The 24,329-nt window shown below is 39.9% G+C and overlaps 2 protein-coding genes across 2 annotated transcripts; both read right to left on the bottom strand.

The window, feature by feature from the left end:
* Positions 1-13,931: 13,931 nt before the first annotated feature.
* tmem18 (transmembrane protein 18) lies at positions 13,932-17,557 on the bottom strand. The gene is made up of 5 exons (XM_080452951.1): positions 17,406-17,557; positions 16,435-16,552; positions 14,846-14,900; positions 14,627-14,720; positions 13,932-14,510 (listed from the first exon to the last, which is right to left on the bottom strand). The coding sequence occupies exons 1-5, from the start codon at positions 17,496-17,498 to the stop codon at positions 14,412-14,414; spliced, it is 459 nt and encodes a 152-aa protein (XP_080309077.1). The 5' UTR covers positions 17,499-17,557; the 3' UTR covers positions 13,932-14,411.
* Positions 17,558-20,568: 3,011 nt separating this feature from the next.
* LOC308103163 (uncharacterized protein) lies at positions 20,569-22,927 on the bottom strand. Its single transcript, XM_080453048.1, has 4 exons — positions 22,808-22,927; positions 22,168-22,427; positions 20,910-20,990; positions 20,569-20,709 (listed from the first exon to the last, which is right to left on the bottom strand). Exons 1-3 carry the CDS (start codon positions 22,851-22,853, stop codon positions 20,949-20,951), a joined length of 348 nt encoding a protein of 115 aa, XP_080309174.1. The 5' UTR covers positions 22,854-22,927; the 3' UTR covers positions 20,569-20,709; positions 20,910-20,948.
* Positions 22,928-24,329: the final 1,402 nt, after the last annotated feature.

The following is a 24,329-nucleotide window of genomic DNA, read 5'->3' as shown; positions in this document are numbered from 1 at the left end:
TACAGGCATACAGAAAAATGAGGCACCTCACCCCAAGTGACAGGGTTCTATAATTCATTACAGTGGTGGGGTATGATTCATGCATTTCAGACACGAGCACCAAATTGGCATAAGTGACAATGGAGACACTGTCCCCGGAGTGTACGCGTCGTCCAGACAGACGATGTGTTAGAATGGACATTAACTAACTGATTGATTGCATTCAGTGGATCTATCCTGGCCCATTTTCATGATTTCTGGCATTACTCTTCTCCTCGTTTTTTTTTTAATCGAAGCAGAACCGGAACTTACGCTAACTCTGGTCTCTGAAGCGCTATCATGATTCTCCTCCAAATGAATGGGAGTTTTAACAAGTTGCTTCATAAGATTCTGTATAGTACATGGTTTGATGGTGTGTGTGTGTGATTGTGCGTGCGTGCGTGCGTGCGTGCGTGCGTGCGTGCATGCGTGTCCATCCTTGGATTTATGGCCTTACATTGGAAATCTAACACATTTCTAAAAGATATTGTATGTATGTTAGATTGAAGGGACTGAATGCATTATGCTGTTCTGTGGAAAGAGTGGCCTTAAGTCATCTATTGTAACATCTTTTTTTTTTTTTTTACTTTGTTTATTGGGTTTTTTACAGCAGGATTCAGCATTAAATGCAGATAATCAGGTAGGTAAAAAAGCTCCTTAGTGCAACCAATAACATACAAAAGTACAATAATCATATTGAATTATCACCCCAAAACATAAAGGACAAGTACAAACATAAAAAAATAAAAAATAAAAAATATGTAAGAATATATACATATAAAAAGTATAAAAACCAACACAAAACGAACAAGACAAAAACAAAACTAGAACAAACACATCAGTCAAGCAATACATATCAATGTCACGTGTAAAATCCACTATACAGCACCACACCCCCGTCACAGCAAACCCATCATATCAATGATCCACCAGACCTCATAGTGTATGTCATTGTGTATTTTAGTGACTGTTTCATATAGATTCTTGTAAACCATGTTTTTTCTGATCTATAGACCCAGTAGGACACAAAAAACCCGGTTTACATTTTTTCCCCCGCCCTGGCACTATTTTGGCACCATGGCAACATTTGGCAATGTGACGCAATATTTGATGTCTGTCTGTATGTCTGTCGACATCTTTTCTTCAAATCTGCATGGCCAATTTTCACCAAATTTGGTGCACAAGTGTATGATGTGTCCCAGAAGACCCTATCAAACTTTCCATGATCGGCCCATAGGTGGCGCTACAGCAACCAATTCAAAACGCAAATTCATGATTACTTACAAACTACTCATCAAATATTTATCAAATTTGATGGGTTGTTGCATCATGAGCTGAGGCACAACCTCTGAAAATTTGACCACAATCCACCTATAGGTGGCGCTACAGCAACAGATTCAATATGCAAATACACAATGGTGCAAGAGCTACCTGACGATTTTTAACAAAAACCTTATTTAAACAGAAATAGAAAGTGTTTATTTTCAATTCAAAGGGTTTATTTGTCTTGAACCTTTGATAAAATGGAACATGGATCCTTGATAATAAGAAAACAAAAATAATAATACTCCCCCCTCCAGAGAAAAAATATATAAAGGAATGCTCAACAGTACACATTCTCAACTTAACAAATCAACAAAGAATCAATCACTGTAGGCATCATCGTCATCACTCTCAGCATCATCTTTTGGAAGATTTTTACATGAATCTTCTGCAGCTTCACATTTGCAGAGCTCTGTGCATGGAAGATTATTGACTTTGCAAGAACAGCGGCCGCTGCACTTGCTGGCAACACATGCTCACTTGACTAGTTCTACGACTGCCTCTGGTGCAGGTGGAACCTTTGAGACTACAGGGACACAACTTCCATCCTCTTGCTGCCTCCATCCCAAAGATAGTGGATCTAAAACCTTTGGCTGAGCCACAATGTCTTGTGCCCATACATTTGCTTGCCAATGTGCTCGCAGGATATGTTCTATGATGGACCCTTGCGTTGGACATATCTTTTCCACACCCTGATTGGCCTTGAGCTGTTTAAACATGTGCCACCGAAGTACTTCAGCTGATTCATAGCCAGGTTTGAAGAGCTGACACATAAACTTTTCACACCCAGCTAACACCTCTGAGGATGGATAAGGGCCAACACCAAGCTCAGCAAGTGCATGGAGTACATCATCACCAGCCTTCATGAATGATTTGAAGCAGGTAGATTTTCCTTTTCCTCTGATGTGACCAGTGGTATCACAACCAGTAAGCGTGTGAAATCCTGGCAATGCTGCTGCTCGTTCAGGACCAATGGCCATGGAGATGGGTCTCAGTTTTATCATCCGTCTTTGATCTCCAGTGCCCATGATGATTGCGCTCTCTGGTTGAAGGTCTGGTACCCTTCGAAGGGCAAGTACCAACACATCAGTGTCACATGAGTATATATGTGGTGTTTTACCTAAACGACTCACTGCTACTGCATACAGAACCAGTAATGTGTCTGCCTCTTCTTGTGTACTTGTGACGTTCACCATGTTTGTGTTTGTGGACATGACACCCTTGTGTGTGTGTGTGTGTTGTGATTGGCAGTTTGCAAAGCTCAACAGCTTTTTGTGCAAGGTAGAGAACAAGGTTGACCTTGGTTTCCTTGGTTCCCAGAAAAGCCTTGAAGTCTTTGATCGGTGTGGAATCTTCTATTTTGTACCCCTTGTCTTGTGCTCTTCCTGCTGTACGGATTTGTCTTGTTCGGTCCTTCATGGATTTTGTGACTGTATAGTTGTCAAATAGCAGGTATATATCTGTGTATTCTCGTGCCTTCATGTCAACACTCCGAGTAAAACATTCTGCAAGATCTCGGCAACATTTTATTTCACCTTTCCGGACAACCGATCTCCTGCACGACTGCCATGCCATCAATCAAGATACTGGTCAACATGTGTGCTGATGGGCTACTCTGCATTTCTATCGATTCTTCAGGAGATTCAGCAGTCCCTGAAACCACTCCTTCCAATTCATGGATAAGAGCAGACTTGGCTGAAGTCGGAAACAGAGAACCATCAGACTTCATTAGGCTTGCATTGTGATCCGCAAATTTGTATGTTCCCACAACGTTCTGCAGGTCAAGTTCTCTAGAGGACTTGGCAACGAGAAGCAGGCGAACAAACAGTGAGTTGGTTGATTTCAAGCTGACTACCTCAGATGATGCCTTAAGCTTGATAGTTTTGCATCCATCTTTCCAGGTCAGATACTTAAGCTTTGACATTTTGTCCCACATGTTCTTTTCCCCTCTGACCCTCTCATTCACAAAAAATCCAAGTTCTCTGCTCCCTCGTAACTCAATGTCCAAGACATCGTTCTGTACTGCTGTTGTCATTATTTGTTTGGAAACAAAGTTGACTAACTTCATTTCAGATTCATCATCATTTCCTGGTGGACGGAAGGGATTTGCGCTGCTCAGCACATCCTTCAGTTGTTTCACAGATTTCTCTTGACGTGTATTTCTTGCCATTGAGTGTTGGTGATGCTTCTTTGGGTTGGCATCAGCTATGTTCAGTAAGCGCTCAGTTTCACCAGCCAGTCTTGCCAGTACTGGGGTACTCAGACAGTATTTTAGCAGACCCTGAGGATCAGTGGTCAAGCCAGAAATGGCACCTTCTCCTTTATGAATCTTGTTCACGTGTTCTTGAGCATGATCAGGCCCAATGGATGTGAAAGGAACGGGGTTGGTACTGACAACAAAATCGCCACTCTTGAGATCTTGCCATACTGAGGGATGGCTGTGTTCCAAGTGATACATGTGTGCAATGTAGTCGGGTATGTTCTGGGCGTAGTCGTGTCTATTGTAGGCAAAGAAGTAAACGCACATCTGCTCCAATGAGGCTAGGTGCAAGAGCCAATTCTGATCACGAGTACTTCGTATGAACTGGAGAAGATTGTTGACCTGCTTCATATATATACGAGCCCATTTGAACATCGGGTACTTCTCATTCTCACTGTCAAATTGGTCCAGTGTTTCCAGCAGCTGCAGATCATATATCATGTTGACCAGTGTGCCATGAGCTTCAGAAACACAGAGTCCATTTTCACACACTTTTCTCAGATCTTCGAGTGCAGACGTCAGTTTCTGGTGTAGCACTGGTTTTTCCTGACCTTACCAAGTCACAGGATGGAGTTTGGTGCCACCTTGTGTTATAGAATTTAAAAATCAGGTTAATCAGTCAATGGCAGGGAGGACCTACAAATAAATCTGTCAAGAATCAGTCAATGGCACTAAAAGAATTAAATGCCACACATTGAATATTTGTTTATATTTATTCTTACCACATTGTGCTGGCCACTACCATGTGCCATGTGCTGTCCACTAGGTGCTGATGTTCCACTGTCACATGATCCAACGCAGAGTGTCTCTTATCTCATTCCTCCCTATAGCTTTTCATATTACTTACAGTAGCTAGTACATACATGAGAAATAACGTTGCAATTACAGAATTACATGAAAATCGTTCTGGTTATCCTTTCATGAAAATTGTCCTGAAAATCTTCTATTTGATTCTTGAATCTGTTGTTGTTGCGCCACCTACAGGTGGATTGTGGTCAAATTTTCAGAGTTTGTGCCTCAGCTCATGATGCAACAACCCATCAAATTTGATAAAACAATCGACGAAGATTGGCCATGCAGATTTGAAGAAATGATGTTGACAGAAATACAGACAGACATAAAATACTGCGTCACATTGCCAAATGTTGCCATGGTGCCAAAATAGTGCCAGGGCAGGGGGAAAAAATGTAAACCGCTTTTTTTGTGTCCTACTGGGTCCATAGAACAGAAAAAACATGGTTTACAAGAATCTATATGAAACATTCACTTAACTTCTTTTTGCTACATAACTACATACACTATCACGTATCCGTATCCCCAATCAGAGATGGATTCAAATTCCGGACAAATTGAAAGAATGGACCCCATACCTTCCCAAACTTACTGGAGGAGCCATTCAATGAGAATCTTATCTTTTCCAGTTTTAGACAATACAAGATGTCTCTTATCCAATGAGTGTGAGAGGGGGAAGTAGGTGATTTCCAATTAATTAAAATGAGTCTCCTGGCCAATAGAGTGACAAAAGCTAAAACATCCTTTTCTATTTTAGAAAGCGAGGGCACTGAGGGGAAAACCCCAAACAGCGCGCCGAAAGGAGTAGGCTCCACCGATCTCCCCACTATCCCTGATATGGACTGAAAGACCTCTGTCCAATATTTGTGTATAGATGGGCAAAGCCAGAACATATGGATGAGGTCTGCTGGAGATTGTTGACATCTATCACACTCAGGAGATACAGTATCATAAATCCTTGACAGCCGGTGAATGAGAGCGTGTCTTGCGCAAATAGAGGACCCATGTATCTATTGTAACATCTTAAATTACTTTTTACCATGGCTTCTGTTGTTGTAGGACTGTCCAGTGGAGTAATTTCATCACCACCTGTTTGAAGACAATTTCAGATCATTTTCGAACACATCCTTGCACTTACTCCCCACCCATCAGAGCATGTTTATATCTCTGTTCTGCTTATATGTTTCTGGCTCTTTTTCTGTGCTTCCCCTTTTTTATAGTTTCCTTTCTCTCTTCATCACATCACCCCTATATCTCCCCTTTATCCCTGTTTCCCCCCCTGTTTTGGCCGAGTCGTGCCTCCTTCTTCAGCAGCTCTTTTGTTAAGGTCAATTACTTGGCAAGGGATAGTTTGGGTTTGGAGTTGTGGGTCTATCCATGAAACAAGCAGATAAAACATTAGATCAATCTTATGACTGAAGAGAGTGAAATCTGGTTCCTGAAAAATAGATACTGTATTACAACCATGTGTTGACCAAAGGGAATGGAGGGTAAATATTTTGTACATTGGCGATCAGTGATATATTACTGTAGTTGTGTAACTTCTATTCATGTTACAGATGTGGGCTTACATAACATTACAGTATGGTATTTATAGTTGTTGGCATCAAATAATTTGGGAAACATTATTCGAAAGAAAAAGTTTGCATTTGTTTGGGGTACAAGAAAAGGTAGGATTTGCCACACAAGGACAATTGCACTAAAGCGTAATTATATGTCAATTATTTTGGTAAAAGCTCATACTGTAGTACTTTCCTGTGACTGTCTGTAGAGCTGTAATAACTCATTGTGATGTTATATTTTATGTGCAAAAGACCTGAGGGAAACTTATATCTATATATCCAAGTACTGCAGATGCATGCTGGGACACAGAAGCCCATTCTTTTATGCGCTGAAAAGAATTTGAAGCCAACCTTTTTTATAATGCCCTGATTTTGTCAATGCCCCGTTTTTAAAGCCCTGAAAGTTAATGCCCCACTTCCAATCTGAGCGTTTCTGAGCCAATATTTAATAGTCTATTCATAGACTTGGAGCAGGTCTTTAGTCAATCATTATAGTTTACCAGTTGGATCTCTCCTGCCAGCTTCCCACCCTCGAACACGGCCAATTGTGATCACAAATGGTGCATTTATATAGCGCCTTTATCCAGAGCACTTTACAGTCACCCATTCACACACACAGCGGAGGCAACCATGCAAGGCACCAACCTGCTCATTGGGAGCAGTTTGGGTTTCAGTGTCTTGCTCAAGGACACAGTAACCCAGGGAGAGCCGGGGATTGAACAGGGAACCTTTCCGATTCCCAAGAGGACACTCTACCTCCAGAGTGCCCAGCCAAGCCGGATGCACCGGAGAATTCAAACCCCTATTCTACACGGATGCCTTTCCCTCCTGTGCCACCTGGACGCCCTTACCTCAACTTTCTTACAGAACGAAAACTAAGCCCCCCTTTATGCTGAAATCTCTTAATAGGAAAAGAAAAGGTACGTTTTATGCCCTTATATGGAAATCCCTGACGTCATCAATATGATGTCATTATGACATCGTCATTGTACTGACATCATAGACAGGCCTCCAAGTGCTATGTATACTGCGTTAAAAATGAAAATACACCCATGAGGCAATATAATGTCATATTGTGGCATACCATGTATGAAATACATTGCAATAGAACTATTACAAGGGAACATTTGATAATTCTAACTGCAACCACTCAATCCTTTACTACAGTATGGTGTGTTGGCTTAAATGAGGTTGTTACTGTACATTAACAGTTTCCCAAACAGATGAGTTATGAAAAGAACAGAAAACACAAGCTGGGGGATTGTAACTGATACAGATTGAAAGATGAGTCACTGTAATGATAAATCAGACTGACTCACTGGCTTAAAAGACTTCTGTGGTGTCTTGTCAGTATGCATATTGTCTGGTGGACAGTAACAAAGTACTTTACTCGTAGTAAGAGTATTTGTATTTTTGGATACTTAGTTTGGATACTTCCACTCCACTACATTTCAAAGACAAATAATGTACTTTTGACTTATCTACATTTCTAGTTAGAGAAGAGAGTATTATGAATTAACCACATAAGCCCTACAGTAAGCCTACTTCAAATATCCTATAATACTGTATACTACATTTTGCTATATAAATGCACAAAATCTCTGTCCGTCTGGCATCAGTCTGTAGTTCACGTATCTCGAGAACCGTCCGTCCAACCGACCAACTTCAAACTATCATTAGATAAAAAATCTAATGTACCCTGATTTGTACTTTTAAAAACTTAAGTCTTTTTAAAAGCAAGTACACCAGTACTTTAACTCAAGGACAAATTCGACAGAGCAACTAGGAGTAGGCCTATATACTTTGACTCAAGTACTGGGGTTCAGCACTTTGTCCACCACTGGATATTGTAAATATACTGTTGCCTATATTACAGTATATAAGAAAATCTGTGTTTTCTACTGTTCTTACCGTTGCCAGATGGATTGATGGTAATAGATGTAATTGTTTTTATTGTGTTCTATGAAATGATCTAATACTTACATTGATGCAATTTGGGATGGTGGTGTGGGGTGGGGGTACAGAGACGACTACTGACCCAGACACAGTATGACTCAGCCAGGGGTGATGCTGCTATTGTCATCTGACATCACCTGAAGCCACAGGCGGTCACATCAACCAGAAGGTCATGGTGGCTATTATGACAGGTTATACCAAGGCCTGACACTGTATAGTGCTCCCAAAAAAACTGGAAAAACTACTTTCAGTGCTTAAGATAAAACATATCAATTATATCAACAGTAATCTGACAGTATATATTGTCATTGCCTAATCATGTTGAACCAAGGGCATAGCAGTCCAAGTGAAGCGGGGTTAGATACGAGGACAACAACAAATGTCAGTATTTGTTTATACTGTAGCCTTATTTATTCACAAACATGAGAAATTTGAACTGTGCTTATTGGTTAAATAAATTAACATTAATACAACCATGGATTTCTTACATATTGAACAATATAATAAGAACATGAATCAACCTAGTTTATCCTTAATCCTCATCCTCAAATGCTGTCACATGATACTTCCATAGCATCTTGTTGCTGGACTCTTCTTCTGGTTAGAATGGGTTGGGTTGACATTCTGTCAGAATCTGCTGTGTTGCTTAACCACTCAAACCTTATGTACTTAGTTGACTGGGGTCCCGCAGGATTATATATACAGTATATATAGCCTGGAACATATATTAAATGTTGAGTGAATGTTAGTTTTGGATCCAAGTGAAGTTATATCACCTCTGTTTACAAAAGCGTTCTATTTCTTTGTGTCCAAGGTTTATGTTTACACAGTGAGTGGGAGCGCTGATCGAGAGTCACTCCTAAGTGTCATGTTTCTAAATATAAAAATGGTTTGGGATCACCAGTGAGGTCACATTACAACATCAACACAGACAGTGATGGTAATAATCACTGTTTGTTGACAGCTATATTCTATTACATGTTCTAATATTCCTTTTTAATGTCTCTCAATAAAGTGTTGCATTGGAGCTACACGTGTGGGCTACTTTTATATTTTTTACTACAGTAAAATTCTCAGTTATCCCCACGAAAAAGGATAGCACTCCTACATCAATAATTGATTCTACTTGCAGACACACCACACACAATCAAACGTCCGCCATAAACAATATGCCACAGTTGATTTTTATTAGGTCTGGGTTTTGGGGGGATTTTAAAACAAAATTTGGCAGACGGGACTTTCACTTCTTGTTACTTGTTCTTTCAACCGGGTCTTCCTGGGGAGATAGGCCAGGGTTTGTGAGCTGCGTGGATGGTTTGCAGATGCAGGACTGAAATCCATTGCGCAGCTTGGGTAATGTTTGGGAACAGTTCTAACAACTTCCTTGGCTCATGTTCTTGCCAGGCCATGTTCGACTAATACTGCTCTATCTACAAAGTAAAGCTTGGATCATTCATAAGGCTGTGGGATCAATGGGCCGCAATGAGCTTGTGCTTCACAGATATACGGTAAATGTACTAGTGCTAAGCCACAAGGTAGAGCAGTAGATGGAGCAGAACAAAATAGCCAGGTCTCTACCAGGTGACCAACAGAAAAGAGAATCATATATGCCTCCACATAAATCATATGGTTGCTGGAGGATTGGGGTCCAGTCTTCTATAGTGAAGGTTGCTTATTGATGGTCTAACCGAATCAATGGCAGTGTGGTCTAACAGGATAAGTCCTTCTTTATCATTGCTCTGTGTACGTTTGAGCGTAAACCCTGCTTCCAGTAATCTCTTCCACTGAGTGAAATGTATCAACGACACGTCAGTCAGAATGGGCACGTGTACAGCATTTGAGCTCAGCTCACTCGGGTTCACTATCAGCCCATTTGTCCAAAACACCCAAGTCAGTATTTAGGCAGTTGCTATTTCCATTTATTTTCTCTCTTGCATACACACAATAACTTGCTTCACCAAAGGATCTCGCAAAGCTGAGGGCCGCTGACTCTTGCCTCACTGGATAGATTCTGGCTGTTATCTGTCTCAGGCCTCTTCACTCCAACTGGAGTGTTTCACCTACAGATGTTTACCAGTGAGGTTGATTGGCTGATTGCTGGAAGCTGTAGTCTTCCTCCAGGATTGTAGTATTTGCTTAGGGAGGGATGTACTGTCCCTCCCACACTCTTCCCAGGAGCCTCCCGTTTGTCCCTGGGAAGTGAATATAAGCTTTGATACAACAGACCAATAGCTCCTTCTATTGTTTTGAACAGCCAGCCAGTAGAGAGGGTGGTGGACACATTCAAGTTCAGGAATACAGCTCTCCTCTGACCTCAGTGCATGCTTAGTTTTACTGAAAACTCTTAGGATGTATGTAAGGTTTTTAGCGTCGGCCTCAGGTTTAAATGGGTTAAGAAGGCTCAACCATGGGTTCACTACCTAAACGTCGCCAAAATGAGCACGGCTCCCCTCTGACTCAGATATACAACATACGTGACCTTTATCAGACCAGTCCTAAACTACACCTGTTTGGGCCGGCCTCCCCAAACACTTGGTCCAAGATTTGGAGAGTCTGAGGAGGAGGTGCTGCCAGATCATTGGGATGATCCCATTCGATTCCTTCTCTACCCTGGAGGCAAGGAGAGAGGCGGCTACTCCAAGAGATTTTGATGGACTACAGAGAGTAGGAGCCAGTCCACTGAGCCACAACCTTTTTACCCAGACAAATCCCTACAATCTAAGAAATGCAAGGTGACTCACTCAGCCTTAAAGAGGATGATTGGGACTGAGTGCACGATTTCCTGAAAATGTGTTACAGGGACGGCAATGTAGCTCTATTGTTAGTTGTTGCTGTTGTTATGATTATTATTTTAGAGAAGTCCTCTCTAACATGTAAAAAGTATCATGATTCATATTGTTATGCAACGTTTTCTTTTAATACACATTCAAAACAATCCCAGATTGGGCCTTTATACTGACATTAAAATTCAGGTCTGTCTCTGCGAAGCTGGAAACGGAAGCAATGCTTGTTTGAAAACTGATAGATACAGCAAAAAAGTCTCCAAGTCTGATTTGGAGATTAAAACAATTTCTGACCTAAAAGAAAGTCTCTGTATAAGTCCCCTGGCATTTTGCTTGAACAACTGAATTTGATATATTTATTTTGAACGTGCATGTAAATCTGGAAGGTAATTACATCCATATGAGCCTCGTGACTGCTCCATCATCTTTCCACCATACTGTACCTCCCGCTGTCTCCTATTTTTATCTTATTTTACTGCAGATTTGGTATAAAACCCGTCCTCACCTCCAGGTTTTATACAGTACTGTATACCATAACGCATTGATATGATTAGGCCTTTCACATGCATGTCAGTCAGTAGATAAGTTTCTCCATATGGTCCTCACATCCCATCTACTATACTTCTGCATTCCGCCTTACAGTAGTTGGATTTCACATTTCTTCCACTGCCCAGCCTTAGCCCATATATACTGTATTCCAGAAGGTATGTAACACGCCACATGTCCACACATCTGAGCACCTGCCCATGGCCAACATTGTTGGCCATGACGATATCAGATTCGGGGCTTTTTCCTTTGGCAGTGGAATCACTTCATGGCCGTCATGGACAAGAAAAACATAAACCGACGGCATGTAACAGCCCTACACACAGGAGACATGGCCTTGCCAAAGCGCCCCACCCTCACACGTACACCACGCACACTACCATCAACACCACAACACCCCTCCTGTCCTGTCCTCCTCAGATGACTTCCATATTGTGACTGCAACCGGCCGACCCAATCACTCATGTCCGATGCTGGAACCTGACGGACCCAGACAGGAACAGCATACCAACACACATCAGATGCATCTGGATAAACAAAGTTATATAAACAAACATAAAACCACAACACAGCGCAGAAGAGTCCTGTCCATCTCCACAGTGATATAATAAGTGAGAATCTGAGTGAGTGCAGAGAAAAGGAGCTTTAAGCTTTTATAATGGGCTGCTCTTTAAAAGAGCTTTGGTACATCAAACGCATTTCTTCCAATCAAAATAACTGCCTTGACTAACATTTTAACTGGTATTTCTTAGAAATGTCATCAATACTTATCAATTATCAGCCTGTTGTACAGGTATTATTATACTCCTAATCTGTCTCGGCAAATCCATAGTATATAGGCCTACAGTACTACCTAATCTTGTACACTCCATCCAGTTCTATCAAGTCTCCAATATATCATAATGAGAAGCCTGATGTTGAGTGCATCACATCACTTGTGCATCCAGGTGTAGAAACTCATACAGAGAGAGAATGTTAACCAGTGCTGGGAGTAACTATAGTGGATGTTAGTAACAAACATTACTTAAAAAATCTGATTAACACATTCGTGCCCACTGTGGCAATGCATTTTGTCTACCATTCGATATTTAGTCTTCACCCATCCATCTTCATCCGCTTATCCGGAGTCGGGTTGCGGAGGTAGCAGTTTCAGCAGAGAATCCTCTCCTTCCCTTTCCCTGGCCACATTAGTCAGTTCTCGAGACAGACATGTTGGCTCCCACAATTTTCAAATGCTTCCGTCTAACAGTCTGTAATTTGAACAAATATTTGTAGAAAATAAATGTCCCACCTCCCCACCAACTTCCGTTTTGTGTGTACATTTGTGTAAATAACTCCTACTTATATAGACAAGGATAGGCCATGCCCTGCATTTGTTTTGATCGTCTCAGCAGCAGATTTGAACCGGAAACACACAAGACCGGCATGTGTTTCCGGTTAAAATCTGCTGCTGAGCCAATCAAACGAAGCTATGAGAAACTGACCCGAAACAGGTAATGGGTATGCCACCTTCAGGAAAAGGGAACTACAGTTATGCACAGAGCCCATTCTGAGTCTCTCACGAATGCGTCTCACACCATCCCTAAGGGAGATGTCAGCCACTCAGCCACACTCCAGAGAAACCCCATTTCAGCTTCTTGCATGTGTGGCCATAGTCGAATGGGTAGAGGCCTCCTGGGAAACAGAAAGTCCCCGGTTCGCTTTCCGGTCCCTGCTATGTGTTGAATTGTCCTTGATATGAGTAAGACACAACTCCAAACTGCTCCCCGAATGCTGCCCCTGTAGCGCCCACTGCTCCCAAAATAATGTACCTAGGATGGGTTAAATGCAGAGGACACATTTCACATGCATGCAAATGTACAGTGACAAATAATACCTCAAAGAAGTGAGGTCCAAATCATTATTATTGTATTGCTGATCTTCTTTTGGTCATGACCCACATTTCATGACCATAGGTGAGAGTAGGAAAGATTCGCTTTTTTCAATCAAGACGGTGCTGCAGCTGCAGCTGTTGATTTGTTTGTGATTCATCATTGACATTTAGCTATTTGGATTTTAATACAAATAGCATTATGTTATCACACCACAACAAAAATATAATTAATAATCCAATAATTATCTGACAGATTGAGAAAGAGTTAAGATTAACCCAAACCCTAACCTTGTCTGTGATTAAAAAAAAACAATTTGATGAAGTTTTCCTACTTTCCAAAGCAAACTAAACATTTTTGGACACTTGAGGTGTTTTGTGACTATCCGAATTTCATGGCCACCTAAAATGCATTAAACTGCATTAGCATGAAATAATGCATTAGCTCCATCTGCCTAAAACTTACACCGCACACACTGCTGGACAAGCAAGTTTTCCCCACACATCATAAATATTCAATTACACTATACCAGCAAAGTTCCAAACCCTCAAATGTTGGGCAATACAGGGGATCACTGGCACACCCACTACTATAGTAATTTACAACCTTTAAGGAGCACTACTGCCTTCAAGGCTCTCCCAAATAGTTCCTTGTTTCTGTCACAGCCCTCCCATACATTATTTTCACTGTATGAGCAGCTACTCATTTGGGGCACACTGCCCTCTTGTGGAAGGCAGGAGAACTAAAGTGTTACAGTACTATACTTTAGAAAGGTAGCAGCCATAATGGCATCCATCAATAAATGAAGCAATAATCAACAGAAAGGCATTAATATTTTATTAACCATAAAATGTACATTATTGCAACATAAGACTTTAAAACATGTTCCTTAAATACAAGACGTTAAAGTGTCCTTTGGTCCTCATAATTGTGTATGTTCAACAGCACCATCCACCAGTAGCTACCATGACCAAGAAGCAGAAATACAAACAAGCTCACTGTTCCTCCTTGTTTCTGATAATACCATGACCTCATATCTCTGTTACAGTAACATGAGCAAGGGGATATCCAATTCAGATAAAGATCACCTATCAACAGTGTTGGAAGAAAGCAAAGGACAGCCCAGAGCACACCAAGCACAGCTGTATAATAGAAAGTCTGCCTCTGATCCATGAAGTCCTTGAGAGTATAGACATCCAGTGCCTACTCACTGCATACTGGCATCCCTAGACGAGAGACGTGCTAGATTCTTAATAGCTTCCAAAGGATCCAGTTTAAAGCAGGAGGAGGAGCAGCAGGATCAGTCAGCCTTGTTTTTGGTCTCTCTGCAGGCCCTTCTCTTCAGCTGGAGGGTCTTCAGCTCAGTCATGGTGGAAAAGGTCCTGTATACCCACACTGCCTGTGAAATACAACACGTGTGATACAACATGCATGTACACACAAGCACAGGAGAACAACATTTATGACTCAGACTTGGCATGAGGGTGAAGCCAGTGCTTGAACAGTAACACTTACCACGATGATAATTGTGTTGAAAAGAAGGGGAATGGAAAAGACCATGGATATGAACATGCCGTTGGAGTCAAAGTACTGGAACTTAGAAAACAACCTGTAAAATATTAAGTTAATTTAATCATGGAAACAAACACACACAAACACACACTGCGAAAGCACCATTTTCTACAAACATTGTCCATGTAACAAGTATTTAAATGTTGGATAGGATAGACTTACCTCCAGTTACTTGCAGCCAGCTCATTAAGATATTCAGCACTATACACCATTCCAACTGAAGAACAGAGAACAAATAACAATGAGCAATGATGACAAATATTGCTGTGTTCACATGCACACCAATATTTTTCAATGATTGCATTTTGTTTCCAAGCACAGGGAAAACTGGGCACCTTGGAAGAGTGGGCACCAAAACAGAGTGGGAACAGGGGCTCGGAAGAGTGGGCACTAGGGAAATGTGGGCACCAAAACAGAGTGGGCACCAGACATTGGAAGAGTGGGCACTAGGGAAATGTGGGCACCAAAACAGAGTGGGCACCAGACATTGGAAGAGTGGGCACTAGGGGAAATCCAGGCACCAAAACGGGAATACTTTGAAGTATGGCATGTGTATTACTGGAACGCACTTTTTCCCCCCATCCAAAACATTTTCAGACAAATGTTATATTTGTTTGAGGTTAAGGTTAAGGCATATACTTCTGTGAGTATAGGGTTAGGTTTAGTTTAGGCATAGCTTTACTGAGGTTAGGGTTAGGCATAGTACTATATATAGGCATATTGGTTCATAATTCCATGCCAAATGCAGACTATTTTCAGCCTGAAAATTTCAGGTGAATTAAGGTGATAAAACAGCGACACTTAAAAACACAATAATTTCTCTACTCATTAATTTAACCACCGGGACTAGGGACATCTGGCCCCCTCGAAGTAAAATTCGCTATTTTGTCCAAAATGTAAAAAAAAAACAAAAAAAAAAACGGTCTAGTAAAGTATACATGATGTGAAGTGAACATGCATGGTACATCATTATCAGACTTAATTTTATCCTTCAACTTCTTGTTTATGACCCAAAATGACTGGATATACAGGTTGTGTAGCAATTTGGAGCAATTGTAGAAATATTAGACCTTAATTGTCGAATGTTTAAGCATGTTCTAATCATGTATACTTTACTTAAGACCATTTTTGAATTTATTTATTTTTTACATTTTGGACAAAATAGCCAATTTTACATGCCCAGATGTCCCTAGTGCTCACCTATCCTGTTACCAATAGGGATGGAAAAAGTACTCACATTTTCTATTTAAGTAAAAGTATCAATACTGCAATGTAGATCTACTCTATTACATGTAATAATTCCGGAATTCAAATTTGACTTGAGTAAAAATACAAAAGTACTGGTATCAAAATGTACTTAAAGTACCAAAAGTAGAAAGTACTCATTATGCAGAATGTTGAAAATAGCAGATTTACAAGCTCACAATGCATCGCAACGCATTGTGAGCTTGTAGATCTGCTATTTTCAAATGGTCGAAATGTATAAATGGCTGAAGTGGGTAATGTACTGTATGTTTTGTAATAATAATCAAAATCTACAAAGTAACTAGTAACTAAAGTTTTCAAATAATTGTAGTGGAGTAAAAATACCCCTCTGAGATATAGTGGAGTAAGTAAAAGTACTGAAAACTGGAAATACTCCAATAAAGTAAAAAAAAAAGACCTCAATATTGTACTCAAGTGCAGTACTTGAGTGAATGTACTTAGTTACTTTACATCACCGGGTATTCGTCAAGTACAGTACTACTCACCCATGAGCAGGAACTGACAGATCTGTACTCTGTAGAACCTACAGGTCAGAAGAGTCAGGCAGAAACACAGAGCATGAAACGCCAGAAGCCAAAGAAGCCAAGGCTCTGACCACTGGATCTGTAGACATGAGACAAAACACAACCAAATACACCAGAGTGTTCATGAGGCTAGATTTATTCAGTGGTGGGAAAAAGTACTCAAATGTTTTACTTATAAGTAAAAGTATCAATACTTCAATTACTGCAATGTAGAAATATAAGTCCGGAATAAAACATTTACTTGATTGATTGAATACTTTATTTAGAAATTTGCAGAAAAAATGCCACATGAAAGTACAGTTTAAATGCAAGTTCAACTAAATAGGATTAAACAGCCCATGAAAGCCTAATGGCTTGTTTCCAATGGGGTCCCCATGTACTTGAGTAAAAGGACAAAAGTATTGGCATCAAAATGTACTTAAAGTACCAAGAGTAAAAGTAAAAGTACTCATTAGTCATTATGCAGAATGTCCCATTTCACAAGCTTTCAAATGTATAAAAAAATCATTTGATAATAGCAGATCTACACGCTCACGTGAACTCTACTATTTTCAAATGGCCGAAATCGATAATAATCAAAATCTACAAAGTAACTAACTAGTAACTACTTTCAAATAATTGTAGTGGAGTAAAAAGTACAACAAATGTGTCTCTGAGATGTATGGAGTCGAAGTAAAAGTACTGAAAATTGAAAATACTCCAGTAAAGTAAAACCGCGTCAAAATTAATACAATTTATAAACAGCACTTGAGTAAATGTACTTAGTTACTTGACACCAATGTATTCATTCTACAGAATAGAATCTATAGTGAATAATAATATGCGTTTAGATGAGGTTGTCGTCAGCAAAGTTCCAGCCCTATGGAAGGCTATAGTTAGCTAAAGCTAAATCAGCTTCTTTCAATCAGATCCAGGACCAAACGCACACTTACAGACATGAGAAACGTCCATATTGAGGTGATTCTTAAATTACTGAAGCCATCGATGGGAATGGACGTGATGTTCTGGGCTTTTTGATCCGTCATCTTCAGCAAATAAAGCTACATTCACTAGTGTACAGAGAGCCTCACACATGTAAACAAACAACAACCAGGAAGCTGTAGAACAGAATCCGTGTTGCCAGGTTTTACAAATACATGTTAGTTTGGGGGTCCATGACATGAACTTACGTATTTGAGAACCACTTGTTAAAATATGTGGAAGCAAGCCCAAATAAGCAAGTACTACACATTAGAAACAAGCCCAAAAAACCGCAACCCGCAACCACCAATATTTACAAGCAACTTTACAGAAAAAACAAGCCCAATGTTGCTTATAATAAGCCGACATGGCAACACTGAACGCTTACTGTCGCACAAGAATGACGTCAGCATTATTATTATTATTACCCTTATTATTAGCCACTATCTGTCATAAAATCTAAAAAGGATATTATGGCACATAGCTCAACTGATTCAGTTACCCAGTGCAGAATAAATAAATAATGTAATGTACTAAATCACAATTAAAACCAGGAAGGCATTTAATAAAGGTGTGGCTTCCGTGTGAATCTCTGACGTCACGTCAGTCTAGCTCATATCTATCTATCTATCTATCTATCTATCTATCTATCTATCTATCTATCTATCTATCTATCTATCTATAGTATCTATATATCTACAGTATCTATCTATCTATCTATCTATCTATCTATCTATCTATCTATCTATCTATCTATCTATCTATCTATTCACAAAATGTGACCTACTGACAGCATGTGCACATCAAATGTAGTGCTTATCTCTGTGCAAGGGTCTTCAACGTTTTTCAGGCCAAAGAAGGACTCCAATTTTCTGAGACAAAGCAAGGACCCCCACTACATGATGCATAACATTGGGTTGCTTATAAAAATAAAATAAGATAAAGCCTTTAAAGGAGTAGTTCACCCCAAAAATTACAAATTTTCTATCAATTACACACCCCATGAAGCCTTGAATTCATGGAGATTTTTGTTTTTGTCGCATTCCTGAGACAATAATTTGATGACCGGGTCATCGGTCAATAGGAGACTCAGAAGGAGACTACCGCCGGTCATCACATTATTGGCTTAGGAATACGACAAAAACATCTCCATGAATTCAAGTCTTCATGGGGTGTGTAATTGATAGAAAATAAGTCATTTGTTATGTTAACTATACTCCCAAGAGGTTTTCAATGCTACTGTGGCTCACCTTAGCTTATAGTTCACATTGCCTTAACTTAATGTCTGTTCACATGAGAGATTTGAGACCAATTTATGGCTTCATATAGTCATTGGACAGCACTATCATGTGGTGTAAATAAGTGTTCATAAAGTGTTGTGTTCATCATCAGGGTGCTGCTATTTTGCATGTTGGCTCACTGGAAGGCTCTGCTACACTAATCATAACAGAACCTTAATTAGTATTATTGGTAACCTGTGATTATCCTATTTCAGATCAATATGGCTGTGAAAAAGGTCTATAAATAAAGTGATGGGAGCCCTTTGGGACTTAGAACGCAAACAAACAAAGAAACCAAATGTTAATTTGGTGCTCGATTTATTACCAAGTATTCGGTAGGCCTATAAATGTTACATGCAGATACCCTTTTCACAGCAAGCAATTTGACTGGAAAACAGAATGACTTTAAACTATGATGTGAGCATCAGCTCTAAAACTGAAATGAAATATCAGTAGATTATTGAGAGTTGTAAGATTAGCCCAGACGTTCCATGCTGTGTCATGTATGTTTCTTTTCCCAACTTGATTTACACCACTTTCCTGTTATGTCTTGCTGATCGCTGCCTTACAAGTCTTTCCTGCCACAAATCCACTTATTCTGCCACTACAGTGACACGCCATTGAGAAGATTACTATCTGCAATAGGTTAACACCTCGCCCCTCACTCAGTGTTTCCTGTTTAGAGGGTTCCTGGTTACTCAGTTAGTGCAATGGTTCTCAACCTGTGGGTCAGGACCCCCAGGTGGGTCCCCAAATGATTGGAGGGGGTCCCCAGATGATTAGCTTAATGTGCAACATTGTTTTCTCACTCAATAGTAAACAAACCAACATACAGTATAAGTGTACAGGGTATCTGCACATTTCTAAAGTATAGCAAATGTTATGACTTTTAGGACCTTTTTAATACCTCTAAAAAACCATTGGCCAAATAGTCAAATATTACCTAAGAAAGAGGCAAACATTTTGAAATTGCGAGGCGTTGTGAGCTTGTAGAAATATTTATCTCTGGAACAGAGGCAAACAAAATGTAATGCCTCAACTCATACAATTCCAAGTGCTTGTCAGGGTGAGGGTCCCCAGTTCAAATATGATTATTTTGGGGGGGTCGTGGACTGAAAGGTTTGAGAACCACTGAGTTAGTGCACAGTTCGAATCAAACCCCTGTCCTGTTTCGCATGCCTCACCTCTCTCACACCCTTTAGTTACCCGTCTCTCTACACACCCATCTAAAATAAGGCATAAAATTGCCAAACATAAATCTAGGAGGAAAAAGGGTTTACGTCTAGTACGAAAAACCTCACATACTGGTTCTATCTGCAATAGGTTAACACCTCGCCCCATGTGTTTCCTGTTCGAAAACACAATCTACTGTAACTGCGTGCGTTTCATGAAAATTCACAAAAGGGTAAAAGGCACACTGTTTTCAAGAGGGCGCAATAAGTGTAAGACAAATACGGTTTACTGTAGGGCTAAACAGTACATGCAGAGTGCTAGCCAGCCAGGTCTTTTAGGTTTATGAATTCTGCAGGTATTTCGGTGCCTAAAAAGTATACATTTACATAGCATGTGTGCATTTCATGACCAGCAATCGCACATCGTGATTTAAAAAGTCATTATCAAAATAAGGCATTTCACAAAGGTATACAATTATTCCATCAAAATAACCTTTTTGCAATACTAAAAACAGAAAGATACAGTACGTGTTTCGGAATCAATGTTTAGGTTACAGTATGTATACATTACAATTTTGGAAAATACTAGTTCAAAGAACTACGGTCAGAGGGCCATGGATTGCTGAGCTAGAATATTTTTGTTGAGATATTAAAGGAGGTGATTTATTATAGTTTAGTCAGTCCCTGGCTCCGTCTTGATGAAATAATGTGGACCAAGTGGGCACAGTAGTCGCAGTAGCAGCTGGGGCAGAGTAGCCCAGGGCAAAAGTGTACAGACCGAGCATCAGACATTTCCAGCTGGAGTGAAATGCCTTGCCAACGTTCTGAAAGACAGGCAGAAAAACACACACACACACACACACACACACACACACACACACACACACACACACACACACACACACACACACACACACACACACACACACACACACACACACGTCAATCGTTCTGCATAAAATTAAGTGATTACAGTAATTGTTTGTTCAATTTCATTGTCCACCTGTTTGGTAAATGTTCTTACTTCCTTTAGACAGTGGAGGGGGGTACATGGTAGGTGGGGTCACACAGTTGAACTTGCAGAAATTGGGCCTTGAACCTCCATCTGTACAAGGTCAAAAATGTGCCTCATAGTAAACCCATCTCCATCAAACCTATTGTATGCTCATATTGTAGGCCATTCCCTTCAAACATAAACACAGGTATAAAATACTTTTGAGCTCTGTCAACAAAGTTTCTGACAGGCAAGTCAAGGAAAAGGGATTCAAACTCAAACAGGACATGGGGCAGAAGCCATGAAAAAAAAAATAAGAACTGCATGTGCCGTTTTTAGACAATAGCTTCTACAGCAGGAGGGAGTCACTCAGGTCTGTTTTCCTTCTCCTAGCTTAAATAATCAGGCCAGTTCAAACAATAGCTTTCCATGTTCCTTGAACAGGAAAGGACAGCCAGCTGAAGCGGATGCAGGAAGCCTGACATTCATAAGAAAAATAGAGATAAAAATATTACACTCCAAAAAAACAAGCAAAACCTCCAGTCAACACCTCTATCAGATGATTTTCTTATTTACTTTAAGTCAAGCCAACTAAACTAGCCTATTAACATAGTGTAAATGTATTTCACTAAGGTTTCATAAAAGGTTTAGGGCCAATAAAAATCATAAAAATCATTTTCCCATGGCTTTGGTAGACCTTAATTGATGTTTAAAATAAACAGTGGAACTGCCAGAATTGCATCTAATTTAATTTGCTTATTTTATGTGCTATAGGCACCTTGTATTAGACAATACTATTGTTTAAGTTCTTTTTTCTTTTTTTTTGGCAAGGCTTCTCTCTGTATGTGTGCTACAATATCAGAACATGAGCATGATCTCTTATAGTATATCTGTGGTTAGTAGCCAAGATGACAATTCTCTCAGATTAATTAGCTTAAAGATTTTTTCATGTAATGACCAAACCTATTTGCTTCAATGTACACCAAAGTCTATGGAAGAGTGAGTCACAGATATGACTGATGAGAATGTTGATTGAAAGCATCTAATCTTCATTGTTACCATCCAACTGAATGAACATACAAAATAACAGCCTATCCACATGATTTTAATGTGAATTTAGTAGGCCTGCATATTTTGAATTATTTGAAGCAGAAAGTGGATTTGTATTGAGAACTAGCTTTGGATCAAGACTATCATAGATGTATTTGATAGAGTCTGACTTTTACGTTTGTATCAAAAAAGTCAAAATCGATAAAATATCTTGATCCAAGGCTAATTGAGAACCAACCTTCTTCATTTTGTTGTATTTTTCCTTCTTTTTCTTCTTCTTCTCTTCTCTGGCTAAAGACTCATCCTCTATCAGAGGCTTGTACTTCTCTGGCAGAAAGGCGAAATGAATTTCTCTGTGGCATTTCTCTTTTTGTCCGTCATTCTGCTGTTGCACACTGTCTGTGTGGCATGTGGACTGCTGTTGATCCGTGCAATCTACCTGCCGTTCATACTTGGTCCATAAGCTTGGTGTCTGTCCCCTGGCACCTGGATTTAGGGCTGTCACCAATACACATTTAAGTTGACAATTAATTGTCACTCAAATAATTTCTGTGTGTTCGGCATTGTTGAACATTGGGACATAATAAAGAAAACATAGTCCTGTTTGCCTTTTAGGCTTCGTAATCAAAAATTGCACAGAGCAGATATGACAAATAATATATATAGACATTATTGTTATAAAAATAGCAAAAATAGCTGATCTATAAGCTTACAATGCTTTGTAAGCTTGTAGATCAGCCATTTCTGCTTTTTTTAATATTTGAAAATGTGTGAACATTTTTCAACATGGAAACAATTATGACGATTATGCAAAAATAATTGCAATTATCTCAAATAATTGCGGTTAGATGATTATGTAATAATTGTGACAGGCCTACCTGTGTTTCTGTCAAACAACCTTGAGGCGAGAGCTTTGGGCTTCATGTCTGGGTTGGTGGAGTCAACTCCAATAATAATAATGGAATAACAATACCACTCTGTAAGGGGGTCGAGGATGTTGTCCACATACATTATGTGCATGAGTGGGCGTGCATTCCATTGGACAGGCTCAAGAGGCTAATTGGCAAAGTGCCCTTAAAGGTGCAACTATTTTACTGATAATCAAATCCTGTTATTAAAACAACTAAATATACATTTCTTGCATAAAAAGTATTTGGTCTCAATGTGACAAGTAAGAAAAAATACACTGGTGATATAATGTCTCGTCTGTAACTGGGGATGTTGCGATTCTCAATAGCCGGCTCAGAGAAAAAAATCTAGAAGACCTGGGGTCCGTTTATGGCATTCTACCACAACACACAGGTTGCATAGTGTGGCGTATTCCTGTTGCGACTGCAACACACAGCAAACCTAATAAGTACTTTTTTTAAATATCTGTTTTATTCTATCTGCTCTGATTATTTTTCGTGCCTTTTGTTTTTCCTCTTATTTCTACTGTCCTGGGGATTTCTTACTGTCCTGGGGATTGAGGGTGGGTGGAGGGTGGGATAGGGGAATGTGGTATATGTAAATTTTGTTTGTCCTTTTGTCTTACAATTTATGAAAAAGATGCTGTATGTACTGTATACTCGCCCCTGGGCCTTGTATTAAAACGTAATAAAAGGATCTTTGAAAAGAAAAGAAAAATCACACCCAGTGTGAAGTGGGCGGTGTGGTCACAGTGGTCATCACAGTGATGGAAGAAGTGATGGAAGAAACCATAACTTTAAAAAAACACATTTATGGTTTTTTTTAAAGTTATTTTATCACACTGGTATAACAAAATATATATAGCCTACTAATAGGCATATATGGGCATATACTGATGATATCAGGGATCTCCATATATGGTCATAAAGGGGACAAGGACAGACAGAGATCTCCATTACTCCATATATGGGCATAAAGGATGAGAACCTTTAGTATTGTTGCCAGACCCAAGGGGTCGGGCTTACATGAGGCTTTGTACCCGTTTCGTCCATACATGGGCATGGTCCATTTGTCCTCCGGCCCCAGCCAAAAAAGTCTGTCCCCCTTTCGTCATACATGGGCATACACAGGCTGACACGTCATGTGAAGTCCGGCTTAGCCGTGACGTAGTGCATGTTTTGTACCCGTTTGCCAGACCCAAGGGGTCGGGCTTACATGAGGCTTTGTACCCGTTTCGTCCATACATGGGCATGGTCACTTTGTCCTCCGGCCCCAGCCCAAAAAAAATCTGTCCCCCTTTCGTCCCGAACTATTCATGACATCATTATTATGTCACAAGTATTATAAAGTTATTTGTAGGTGTGTTACATACTAGGACTTCATTCTGGGTCTGGCAGAACCAGGTCTCCTGGTCTTGTTTAATTCTTCTAAGCTTAGTATTATTTAACTTGGCATCTAATCAAAATATATTTTGGGAGAATATTGTTAAAT

Source organism: Gymnoscopelus braueri (genome assembly GCF_963280865.1).
Source record: "Gymnoscopelus braueri genome assembly, chromosome: 16".
NCBI classification, from domain to species: domain Eukaryota; kingdom Metazoa; phylum Chordata; class Actinopteri; order Myctophiformes; family Myctophidae; genus Gymnoscopelus; species Gymnoscopelus braueri.
This window is presented reverse-complemented; position numbering and strand designations above follow the sequence as displayed.